General features: G+C 48.5%; 1 protein-coding gene across 2 annotated transcripts in view; it reads right to left on the bottom strand.

The window, feature by feature from the left end:
• Positions 1–2,684: 2,684 nt before the first annotated feature.
• The window catches only part of NAV2 (neuron navigator 2), a 196,266-nt gene continuing 186,240 nt past the window's right edge, over positions 2,685–12,710 (bottom strand). For both annotated transcript variants that reach the window (XM_064163051.1, XM_064163052.1), the window contains 5 exons: positions 12,455–12,526; positions 11,791–11,987; positions 11,215–11,333; positions 6,964–7,167; positions 2,685–6,548 (listed from right to left, as the gene is read on the bottom strand). In XM_064163051.1, the coding sequence (XP_064019121.1) occupies positions 6,423–6,548; positions 6,964–7,167; positions 11,215–11,333; positions 11,791–11,987; positions 12,455–12,526 (718 nt within the window). In that variant the 3' untranslated portion in view covers positions 2,685–6,422. The remainder of the gene's footprint in view (positions 6,549–6,963; positions 7,168–11,214; positions 11,334–11,790; positions 11,988–12,454; positions 12,527–12,710) is intronic.

Below are 12,710 nucleotides of genomic sequence, written 5' to 3'. Positions count from 1 at the left end.
ATCCAGTTGGAAGAGACCTACAACTGCCAGCACTCATAAGTTCCTTTGCCTTCCAGGGATGCTTCCCATGCACTCTCTCATAGCTGGGCTGTGAGGTCCTTCTGAAATTCAGGGTTTATGCCCTATTGCTGGCCTCCAGAGTGCTAAGCAGGATCCCAAACTCCACAACGCTATGATCACTATATCCAAAGCTGCCACTGCTCCCTAGTTTGTAAAATAAGTCTTACCGGGTTGTGAGTGGTAACTGTCAGCTTGCTGCTCCAGGTCAGTATGTCCAGCATCTGCAACTGCAAGAAGTCCTCAATGCCTTCCAGGAGCTCAAGGGTCAACTTGTGCACTGCGGAACAGAGATAAATTGATTTAACAGTCAAGACTGATAAGGAGAGAGGCAGAGAACAGTGGAATAGTATTGCCAGATATATTGTCGTGGGTGAGGTTTTGTGGCTCACACCGACCTGAGTTTATGTTGTTCCTCCTCATCAGCTTGGGGTTTGTGTCCTAACATCTGTTTTGCACTGGGTGGTGCTGGTTCATTGTGCTCCCTCTAAGCAAGGCACTCAAATTCATTGAGGCAGCAAGGAGCTGCTAATTAGAGCTAATGCTGGTGAGAATAGCAGAGACTCTCACATCCCTTTCACAGACTCATACAATCGACCAGGTTGGAAGAGACCTCCAAGCTCACCCGGTCCAAAATATCACCCAGCCCTACCCAATCAACCAGAACACGGCACTGACTCATCTAGGCTTGGCTTCAACACCTCCAGGGACAGTGACTCCACCACCTCCCTGGGCAGCCCATTCCAATGCCAATCACTTTCTCTGTCAAGAACTTCCTCCTAACATCCACCCTAGACCTCCCCTGGCACAACTTGAGACTATGTCCCCTTGTTCTGTTGCTAGGTGACTGGGAGATCAACCTCACCTGGCTACAGCCTCCCTTCAGGCAGCTGTAGAGAGCAATGAGCTCTGCCCTGAGCCTCCTCTGCTGCAGGCTGCACACCCCCAGCTCCCTCAGCCTCTCCTCACAGGGCTGTGCTCCAGGCCCCTCACCAGCTTTGGCGCCCTCCTGTGGACACCTTCCAGCACCTCAACATCTCTCTGGAATTGAGCAGCCCAGAACTGGACACAGGATTCAAGGGGTGGCCTGAGCAGTGCTGAGCACAGAAGAACCTCCCTTGTCCTGCTGGCCACACTGCTCCTGAGCCAGCCCAGGATGCCATTGGCTCTGCTGCCCACCTGGGCACACTGCTGGCTCAGCTTCAGCTCCTCTCTCCCAGCACCCCCAGGTCCCTCTCAGCCTGGCTGCTCTCAGCCGCTCTGAACCTGGCCTGCAGCCCTGCTTGGGGTTGTTGTAGGCCAAGTGTAGAACCCTGCACTTGGCCTTGTTAAATCTCATCCTACTGAGCTCGTTGGGTGGTAGGTACCTACCTGGCTGCATCCATGTGTGATCTGCTCTGGGTGCTCCTGCTGCAGTGGGGGAGCTGGGCTGGGTGAGCTTTCGGGGTGCCTTGCAGCCGCGGCCGTGCCGGGATCCTGTGAAGCGAGCGGCCTAGCACTGAGGGGCCTCCAACCCTCACACGCTCTGGCCGTATCCCGTTCACAGCTGTGCTTGTCCCAGCCATCGCAGGACTTTTTGTTCTTACAGGACCCCGCACCTCTTCCCTGCTGCATTCATCATTTCTGCAGCCACACCGTCAGGACGCGCTCAGGAGCCCCCTGGCTGCGCGGCGGCAGCAGGCCCGGGAGGCGCAGGCTGCTGGGCACCCAGCGCGGCTGCCTGCAGGCGGCCCCTGCGCTGCGCCGGCCCGCGCCCCGCTCACCCCACCCACCGAGGCTCCCGGCCCGCGCCCCGCTCACCTCACCTCACCCACCGAGGCTCCCGGCCCGCGCCCCGCTCACCTCACCTCACCCACCGAGGCTCCCGGCCCGCGCCCCGCTCACCTCACCTCACCCACCGAGGCTCCCGGCCCGCGCCCAGCTCACCTCACCTCACCCACCGAGGCTCCCTGCAGCGCCCCGCTCACCTCACCCACCGAGGCTCCCTGCAGCGCCCCGCTCACCTCACCTCACCCACCGAGGCTCCCGGCCCGCGCCCCGCTCACCTCACCTCACCCACCGAGGCTCCCGGCCCGCGCCCCGCTCACCGCACCTCACCCACCGAGGCTCCCGGCCCGCGCCCCGCTCACCTCACCTCACCCACCGAGGCTCCCGGCCCGCGCCCCGCTCACCTCACCTCACCCACCGAGGCTCCCGGCCCGCGCCCCGCTCACCTCACCTCACCCACCGAGGCTCCCGGCCCGCGCCCCGCTCACCTCACCTCACCCACCGAGGCTCCCTGCAGCGCCCCGCTCACCTCACCCACCGAGGCGCCCTGCAGCGCAGCGCAGCGCAGGGCTGACGGCCAGGCACAAAACCAGCTGTGACAAAACCCGGCGATCCAGTCTGTGATTCTGTGCTCCACAACCTCCCTGGAGGTGCTCAAGGGCAGGCTGGATGAGGCCTTGAGCGACCTGTTCTAGTGGGAGGTGCCCCTGCCTATGGCGGGGGGGCTGGAAGTGGATGAGCTTCGAGGTCCCTTCCAACCTAAACCATTCTGTGAACAAGAAGTGAAGGCCACAATCACCAGATAAAGAAACAGAAAACTTTGTCCCCTTCTTAAGCAACAAGTTATGGGAAGGCACAAATCTGAATAAATAAGCATCAATTTTATTGAATCATGAATAATTTAAGACTGGTACAATCATCAGCTTTATTCTCCATGACACAGGGGAGGGGGAGAGTGAGAAGCGGGGAAGGGAGAGAAAAGGGAGGCATGATCTCAAACAGACCATTCACAAATTCCAATCCTAAATGAGAACTGAAAATTAAATAGGGAGAGGAGCAAAGGGGAGGAAAAAAAACCCAAACCAAACCAACCCATCATAAACGTACACAAAATACTCAGTTCCTAGTTTGCTTTTTTTTTTTCTCTTTAAAAATGGCTAGAAAAAATTCATCAAAATGCAGCACTTTTAATCAAATATTTACATTTTCTATGTTACAATGAAAAAATGTACATCTTATAGAACATGGTTCATAAACTGTTCCACTGGAAACGACTAGATCAAAACAGCAACCTTCCATTCAATACCCACAAAAAAGAGTTCTCTTTTTTTTGAATTTTATTTTTTTTGCCCTTTTTTTTTTGTGTCTGTCTGTGTCTGGTTTTGTTTTTTTCTTTTCTTTTCTTCCCCCCCCCCCGCCCCCCAAAAGAAAATTGCCACATTTAAGACAAGATTTCATACACAGAATATCCAAGTTAAGCATCAACAACGAAATACCAGTTTGCTTCTTCCAAAATGTACAAAAGGAAAAGGCTTAACCAACACCCTCCCACCCCCACCCTCACTGCCCCAAATAAACCACAGCTTATTTATGGCCTGTAGCATCCTTGGCAGTTTTGAAGAAGGAAAAGAATATGGTTTATGCTTTCAATTTCTAACTCCATGTGAATGTTGCATAGAATCTTGCATTTCTTTCTGGTGGATTTAGTTATTTATTTGTTGTCAAACAAGCCAACGTTGTCAAGGGAAAAAAAAACTCTTCCCCCCACCCCAATAAAAACAGTAGAAATGAAAAAGCCTTAAAGGAGAACAAAGTCACTTAAAGAGAGGCTTCATCTGTGAAAAGCCTTGATAAAAACCTAAGAGGTGTGTGCACAACAGGCAACTCTGCTTCCCTAAGTTTCAGAAAAGACATTGAATATTGTGAGTGGCCTACCCAAAATTGCCTCTCTCGTGGTAAACCAAGACAGTATCAACAACAACAACAAAAGAAGAACAGAAACTCCTTCCTGAGCTTGAGCACAGGATTAAAAATAAGGGAAAAAAACCCCAATTTTACCCCATTTCCCCACAAATAAAAGACCATTTAAAAGATGTCTTTAGCATTCAGTTAAAGGCTGAGACATTTTCTGGATGTTAAGTCCATTTAAAGCCTGAGCCCTGCAACTGGATTCTTTTCTTTTTCCCAGGCACATGCTCTGTCTGCATGGATTCAGGTGGGGGATTAGGTACCAAAGTTCACAGTAGTAGCAGGTAAAGTCAATGCTGGGAAGCAGAATTGTCAGGACTACTGGAAAAACGAATCTCTCTCAAACTCCTCATCAGCATGCTGGGTATTTGAGTCCACACAGATTTATCCCATGTTTACAGTACCAAGAATTGGATTAGGAACGTTGGCTGAGTTAACCCTTTATAGTTCATTGAGTGAGATAATGCAACGAGAGTTCAGAAGGTTAAAACAGTAACAACACCAAGCTCTTCTCCCCCCGTCATTAAAATATTTTTTTTTACAATATTTTTCTTTTCTTTAAAAAAACAAAAGGGGAAAAAAATGTAATCAGCACTTAAAAGTTGTAACAAGAGCAGATTCAAGACCAGCTCAGTAAGACAAAGTAGTTCTGTTACAGAAAGTCATGAGGTATAATCAAACAATCCTCTCAAGCTGAGTCACAGAAGCATGGACTTGTCTCTTATATGACTTTAAACCCACAAGCTCTTGCAAAAGTGTTCACACTAAGTTTTCTTCCTGTTCATGGAAAACGCAGCATATTCCTGTAAGTTATTACGGACAGCATTTAGTGTGGTTGAAAAGAGTTTTTTCCCCCCTTCTGCATGGATAAAACACCTCTCCAGTGATTTATTGTTAACTGCAGATCGATATGAACCTGAAAAGTTCATTTCCCTCCTTTTTCTTTGTCTCACATTTAAACAAATTCTAGTATCTGATACAAACAATATTCACAGCAACTCATGATATTCCAAGAGATGACTTTAGCCCTGTTTCTTTAAATAAAACCCCATAATATACAGCACTAATTTAACCAAAACACAATTAGTACAAAATAAGGCATCGTTTTAAAAGTCAGCACCAAAAGACAGCTGGAAAGGCTCGTACAGATCGAGAGTGAGGAGTGATGCGTTTGCTGAGGTACAGCCGACCTGGTGGTGGTGGTGTGAGCATCTGCTTCCATCAAGAGGAAAGTGCAATTCTTTGGGAGGTGTTCCTGTTCCCCAAGAGAAGTACAAGCCTGAACACTGACCCAGTAGGTGTGTGCGTTCGGAGAGGAGGAGAAATAGAATCAGGTTCACAGCTCTGCCAGAAGTATGGCCCAGCTAAACTTCAAAGACACAGCACCTTCCCTCCTTCTCTTCCTGACCTGAATACTGCTAAATATTCATTCTATTCTACTCCTCTGCAACTGAAAAGCCGCAGAAATACATCTTGTCATCAGGGTAGCACTGGCAGTGCCACGGAGCTGAGTTGTAATGAACCTCTTTGTGGTTGTGCTGATTGGAACGAAACCTCTGAATAAAACCCAAAGCTTTTAGAAAACAGCTGTAACATGTCATGGCAAGAACTAAACCCAGGAAGTCCAACTCAGCCCCTTCTCAGGGGTGAAGCTCACCTCCGTGCACAGCCTTTGCACCACCAAAGGTTCGTGGGGGCTGCAGGACTTCATGGGGCACGGTCCTGTCGCTGACTTCTGTGGAGGAGGGAAGCTCCTTTCCTGGCTATAAATAGATTGGTGTCATGCCACTGAAGTCAACTGAGTTGGTTAGGTGGATGTAAGTGGGAAGAGAATCAGGCCCTGACCAGCAAAGGGCTACCTGATCTTTCGCTTGTAGCAGGATTGATTGTTACACAGTGTTTGAAAACCCCTGACTTGTTCAGCCTGTATATATTTTTTCATATATTCCTATTTATATATATCTCTTTACAAACACACAATGAAAGACAGCCAAGGTCTTGGACTGGCAAGGAGAGCAGCACTTCTTTTTTTTTTCTTTATATTTTTATTTTAAACTTTATTCAAACTTCCCTGTTTTGCAGCTTTGCCTTTGTGGGTTTTTTTTTGAGTATTATTACCAAGGCAAGCAGTATTGTTATAGCACCAGAACTATATGAAGCTGAGTTTAATCTGCAAAGCTGATTGGTACAAGTCCAGCCCTCACCTAAATGTGTTTGGTCAGAAGCAGCATAGGCAAAAATATCCTCTCCCCTCTCCTTCAGGACAGTACATGGCACAAAGCTGTTTGCTTCATAGCTGTGAAATTCCCCCCTGCCCCTTCAACTTTTAGTAATGATGATCATTTTTACCATCTTCACTATCTTAGGCATGAGAGCTTACAGCAACTAAACTGAAGAAAACAAAGGAATAGTGCAGTTCTCATCATCCTCAAAACAAAAACACTACAAAGGTTGCTTGGGTTGCCTGCACCCAGGTTCAAGACTGACTCCAAGTGTCTTCTTGTTCTTGCAGCTCTAATACTGAGGTCCCAGCCCAGCCCAGGAACATGTTCTTGTCATGAGTCAGTGACCAGAGTTCTTGCAAAGTGGGAGAGTAAGAATGGAACCAACCCATTTACATCTGAGGAAGATCACAACGTCGACTCCAGAGACGAATCGAGGATGTCATCGTGATGGCTGTTGCTGTTAGAGTCACTGTCGTAACTCTGAGGACTGGAGTAGTTGGCTGCTTCTTGCAGTCTCATTAGCATGTTCATCTGCAAAGGCACAGCAACCACAATTGTTTGTGTTCCGAGGTAGAAAGAATAAGAACTCCACAGGAAAGCTACAGGGGGATTCACTTTGCTCTCTCCAGAAAAACACACACCACAACTAAGCAGCATTCAGGGCACTCACAGCCTGCGCAGCAGATCCAAGAACTGTTTCCCATTGGAAGGAAACGGCTGCTGAAGTGCAACCTTCAAGCTCAGACCTTCAAACTATCCTCCACAAACCAATCTGAAAAGCTTCTCTGTTGTTTCTTGCAAACATATCCCCAGGCTCACTTGCTGACTGCCCCAGAAACACTGCCTCCTCATTCTAAAGCTTCTGCACACTCCTTGACTGGCCTTTACCAACCCCCATAAAGAAGGGAAGCAAAGTGTCTCTGCCATTTCAAACAGGAGAGCTTACCAAAGGATCTCCTTCGGCATCACTCACGGGGACTTGTTTGCTGGTGGAACCTTCCCGTGACACGGAGTAGCCATCAAAGCCCACATCTTCAGGTCGCAGCTGCAGCAGAGGAGGCCACTCGTGGTGCTGCGGGGTGGCTGCCCAGGGGTAGGTGTCCATGACCCACTTGGCAGGATCCTCCCAGGGTGCTCTCCTCCCATAGAGCTGGGAAAACACAAAGCCATGTGAAGCATTGCCATCCGTCCTCGTTTGAGGGATCCTCAGTCTCCCCTAACAAAACCACAGGGGCAGAGGCCCAGCCCAGGGGGATGAACAGCTCATCCCAGGATACTGTAATACTGTTATTCCACTCTGTCTTCTGGTGTTATAGCTTAAAAGACAGTGCCTGACTGCTCCACGTCCCTTCTCCTCCCTGCCTTCCTTCCCTTCGCTCCTCTGGCAGCAGCACGTTCTTATCTCATGGCTGGTGGGGGAGATCATGGAATGGTTTAGCTTGGAAAGGACCTCAAAGCTCATCCAGTTCCAATCCCCAGCTCCATAACCACACACAGTACTCCAGTGGGGTCTGAGGAGAGCAGAGGAAAGGGGCAGAGTCCCCTCCCTTGCCCTGCTGCCCACACTGACTGGCAGGTAATGGAGCTGCACCACTGCGGCCCACTGAGGCCTCATAGGCCCCCGCTGGGGAGGGTGGCTTGGGCCTAGCCTCAGGCCGGCTGAGGGTGGAAGGGGTGGAACATTCTAGAAGGCCAGTTTGGGCCTGTGAGTTTTGTACTCATTCCACCTGATTGCCTTTTGTACATACACTCTTGTAAACAGAATCTCTGTAAACTTCCAGTCAGAACGCAGCATCCTCACTCCTGAGAAGGGGCCAGAGTCACCTCTGTCCTCAGCCTCAGGCAGCCTGTGGCCCCACACTGGGACACCATTGCTGCACCCTTCCCTTCAGTGCTTGCCTAACGACCACGAACGTGCCAGGAGCCTTGGGCGGCAGAGGGCGCTTGGCAAGCAGGGCTGAACACAAACAACGGTTTGAAGGGCTGGTTTTAGGGGCTGACCACCTCCTCTGGCACTGCAGGACCCTTCTCTTGGCACCAGTCCACAGGCTCACAGGATGTCAGGGCTTGGAAGGGACCCAAAGAGTCCAACCCCCCTGCCAGAGCAGGACCACACAATCTAGCTCAGGTCACACAGAACACATCCAGACAGGCCTGGAAAGGCGTCAGGGAAGGAGGCTCCACAGCCTCTCTGGGCAGCCTGTGCCAGGGCTCTGGGACACTTACAGTCAAGAAGTTCCCCCTTGTGTTGAGCTGGAACCTCCTGTGCTGCAGCTTCCATCCATTGCTCCATGTCCTATCCCAGGGAGCAGTGAGCAGAGCCTGTCCCCCCCTCCTGGCCCCCAGCCCTCAGATAGTTATAGACATTGATCAAATCCCCTCTCAGTCTTCTCCAGACTAAGCAGCCCCAGGTCCCTCAGCCTCTCCTCATCAGGCAGTGCTCCAGTCCACTCATCATCCTTGTAGCCCTGCACTGGACCCTCTCCAGCAGATCCCTGTCCCTCTTCAACTGGGGAGCCCAAAACTGAAGGCAGTATTCAAGATGAGGTCTCAGCAGGGCAGAGCAGGGGTGAGGAGAACCCCCCTGGGTCTGCTGGACACACTCCCTTAACAGAGCCAGCTTAACCCAAGTCAGTACCCGAGCGGGCGTCAGCACTGGCACCTGGGTGGCACCAGCAGCTGCCTTATCTGCATTTGCTGTGCTTGGGAAACTGCTGGCAGAGGAATGTGCAGGAGGAAATTTGAGACCTGTCATCGGGCAGTAATGATGGATGTCACAGCAAAAGGCTTTCAAGGCAGGGGAATTCCTTTGCATTCAGCCAAGAAATAGCACCAGCAGGGTTTGGCTGTGGCCATGTTCCTGGTTCAAGTAAGTAGGCTTTGCTTCAAAAACTTTTCCTGAGTCAAACACTGTTCCAGGACCCCAACGTATTCTTCCTGTCACATTCAGTCAAGCTTGTTCTAATTAAGTAACAAACTCTTTTTAATGCCCCTATGACTTTCAAAAGCGTAACTGTAACTTGATGTGACTTGAAAACTGCTCTCTAAATCTCAGCCCAAATATCCTTCAGCGACTGGAACTACTTCCTGGCACTCTGAATTCAGAGAGCAACTCGTGCCCAGTGCACAGCAGGAAAAGCTGTGGGCTAAGAAACTCAGCAGCTCTCTGACAGATCTGAGGCTGTCTCACTTTCCTCGTTGCTGTTTCTTCTGGATTTTTAGGTGGGTTTATTTTTTGCACACTCTAAGTATTAAACTGCTCTAAATATCAACATCAGCAGTTAAGACTCGATGAGCTTAAAGGTCTTTTCCAACCAAACCCAATCTATGATCCTCTGCTTGGTTTTGGGACAGACCCGAGTCCCAGGCCAGCGCCGCGTTGCCCAGCAGATGGAGCTAGGTCATCTTAAACCTCTTCCACAACCCAAATACTGCTCCATCCTTCAGCTGTGCTCTATTAATTTTCTCAGCATGATGTCTTCAGGCTGCGGTAAACCAGATCTCCCATTTGATTCTTGTTCTCAAATTTACAGCAGGACATGCCAGCTGCCAAGTGGGGAGCATTTGATGTTTTTCACATGTCTTTGCTACCTAGAAGGGCTGCCTGGATGCTAGCAGATTTCTGAAAAATCAGATGGTGAGCAGAATTTCCCATTTCAACGTATGAAGTCTTTAGCAGATGACAGACCGAATGACTAAGTCACTCTTGCCTGCCACACCAACCAGTTCTGCCCATCACTGCCATGTGCAGAGTTTTTAAGGAGCAATTAAGGGGGTGAGGATCATAAAGTTCATTTCACAAAGCACCAAAGAGAAATGATTGGGAGACCAAAGAGACCTTAGAGCAGCCTTCCAGTACATAAAGGAAAGATGGGGAAGGACTCTTTACCAGGGAATGTAGTGACAGGATGAGAGGTAATGGTTTTAAACTGAATGAGGGGACATGTAGGTTAGATGAAAGAAAGAAATTGCCTGCTGTGAGTGTGGTGAGACACTGGAACAGGTTGCCCAGAGAAGCTGTGAATGCCCCTTCCTTAGAAATGGCCAAGGTTAGATGGGGCTTTGAGCAACCTGGTCTAGTTTAAGATGTACCTGCCCAGAGCAGGTGGGTTGGAACCAGACAAGCTTTACATTCTTTCAACCCAAACCACCATTCGTTGTGGAGAGGCTGCTGCTGGTTTCTTCTCACAGGTCACTGGAGAGAGAACAAGGGGGAATGGCCTCAAGCTGAGGCTGGGCAGGTTTAGACTGGACATTAGGAAAAAGTTTTTCATGGAGAGAGTGGTCAGGGACTAGAATGAGCTGCCCAGGGAGGTGCTGGAGTCACCCAGCCTGGACGTGTTTAAGGGTGGTTTGGCTGTGGTGCTTGAGGATATGGTTTAAGGTGAATCTTGTAGAGTAGGCTTATAGGTTGGACTTGGTGATCCTGAGGGGTTTTCCAACCTGCATGTTTCTGTGGTCCTCTGATTCTGTGACTGGAGTACAAGTGATGGTGGCAAGCCCACACAGGTCCTCTGCTGAACCCTCCTCCTGGTTCCAGCAAGCTTTATTGCCATACAGATGTCTGGAACTGCCTGGCAAGCAATACCTTCAACTATCCAAATTGCTAGAGTATGAATCAGCTACTAGGCACAGGCAATCAGTGATGATTTCACTATGGTCTCTGATACAATTATGAAGGAATCTACTAAAAATTTCATCCTGCAGACTGAGAAGCAATCAAAATGTCACTGATACTGATCCTGGCACTCACTAACATATTTCTCTCCATACAGAGCTTTGTTTCTCCTCTGCTGAAAGATTTGGTTAGCACTGGAAACTTCTGCCTGAGTTCATGGCCACAAACATGTTTTTCAGATGCACAGTGCAATTTCAAGGTGTGCTTCTGGAATAGACTATTGAAAGGTACTTGGGTGCCTCACTCTCCCCACTGAAAATGTTAATAGCCTGGCAACAATATTTAACAAAAAAACCCTCTGGAGTTTTAGTGCTTCCATAGTTCAAAATAATTTGAAGAGAATAATTTTGCCTGAAATCAATGACAAGGAGAATAATCCTGCCTGAAATGAATGGCAGTTCAGGTTAGAATCTCACAGATATGCAGTACTCAAAAGTTCCATCTATAGAAAGTGCTGTTGTGTTGCTCTTCCAAGAGATACCATTCAAGACCTCTGACTTATCACTTTTGCCTGCTCACCTGTAGCCCTTCTCTGACTGCCTCCAGAAGATAAGGGATGATGGAGTAGTTCCACAAGTCAGTAAACCAAACTCTTGAACCATCTACATCTATGGGACAGGAGAGGAAGAGCCGAGGACCTGGAAAGGGAAATTCAGGTGTTACATTCTTATCACCACCACAATATGCCTCAAAATAGGATCAAACAACTTCCAGTTCTCTGGAGAAAGAAGGCAAGAATGAGACAACATAGGCAGCCATCTGGTGAACTGCTCTTCGTGAGAGCTCAAGAGTCTCCTTGAATCAACTTGTAAACCTGCAGCCCTTTAAAGGGAGAACAATTAACCAGATTTTGTAACACAGTTTGTGCTCAGGACTTTAGAAGTCCTTTTTAGTTAGGAAAAAAAGAGAAAAGAAAAATGCTTAGAAACTTCTGGTGGAGTTTACCTCAGACTACTCTGCCATCTGAATGCAGGGCTTTAAAGAAGTCTTCTGAATCTGACAGAACCCAAGGAAATGTACAAGGACGCACCTGAGATACAAGGAAATGAATCACACCCACGCACATAAGCCTGAGCACATGGGCAGAGCACTTACCAATAGTAACGTCAGAGGAGCTGTGAGCCTCCAAGAATTTGTTCAGGTGTTGCCACACCTTGGGAATCCAATCAATAATTTTAACCAGTTCTGCATTTCTCATCCTGCCACTGATCTCTGTCTCAATTAGTTTTCTTCTCAGGAATCGGCCCAGAAAGCCTTTGACTGGCTCAGTGTGGTTAGCACATAGCACCCATCTAGAGAACAACAGAAACGTCCATTAGTTCCCTTCCGTGCTACTGCACACACCTCCTCTGGGCTCCATTTACCATTTCTAGGTAACTACCACGACTGAAATGAGCTGTACCCCAGTCACAGGCATTTCTTAGCAGAAATCATTTTGGAATGATGAGTTCACCAGACAAAACTATTTGCACTCTGCATTTGTTTTTCAGCTTCTTTCTCATTCAGTACCTGCCTTGCCTGATTGTGAGAGGATCAAGCTTGTCAGCAATCCTCTGGAAAGAAGAAGTTTCCTGAACCACAGTTACTCCAAGCAGCAGCACCAGAACGAAGCTGCACGTGTCAGGGCAGCAACTAGCAGTGAATGGTATTTCTCCCCTCGTTTACTATTTCAGCTGATAAGAGCAATTTCAGGTGACTCAGGAGCCATTACTCCTTTGCCAGTCCATAAACATAAACAAGAAACATGAATAAGCAATACCTGAAATTATGGTGAAGCTGAAGGTTAGGTGTTGAGGAGGTGGCTTGGTTCATGGTGCCAATAATGTAGGGACTATGAAAAAAAGATGTAATTAATTACATCAAATCTGTGCACTTTGAAAAACAACTTTTTAGTAAGATCTCAGTGCTAAGAAAGGTTTTCTCAAACCTTTCTTGTCAAATAACATTTTTGTAGTTACTTGTGAGCAGATTATCTGCTGGGACTCTGACTTCTGAGGACATCAAATTCTGAAAGT

This window comes from Pogoniulus pusillus, chromosome 24 (genome assembly GCF_015220805.1).
Source record: "Pogoniulus pusillus isolate bPogPus1 chromosome 24, bPogPus1.pri, whole genome shotgun sequence".
Lineage (NCBI taxonomy): Eukaryota > Metazoa > Chordata > Aves > Piciformes > Lybiidae > Pogoniulus > Pogoniulus pusillus.
This window is presented reverse-complemented; position numbering and strand designations above follow the sequence as displayed.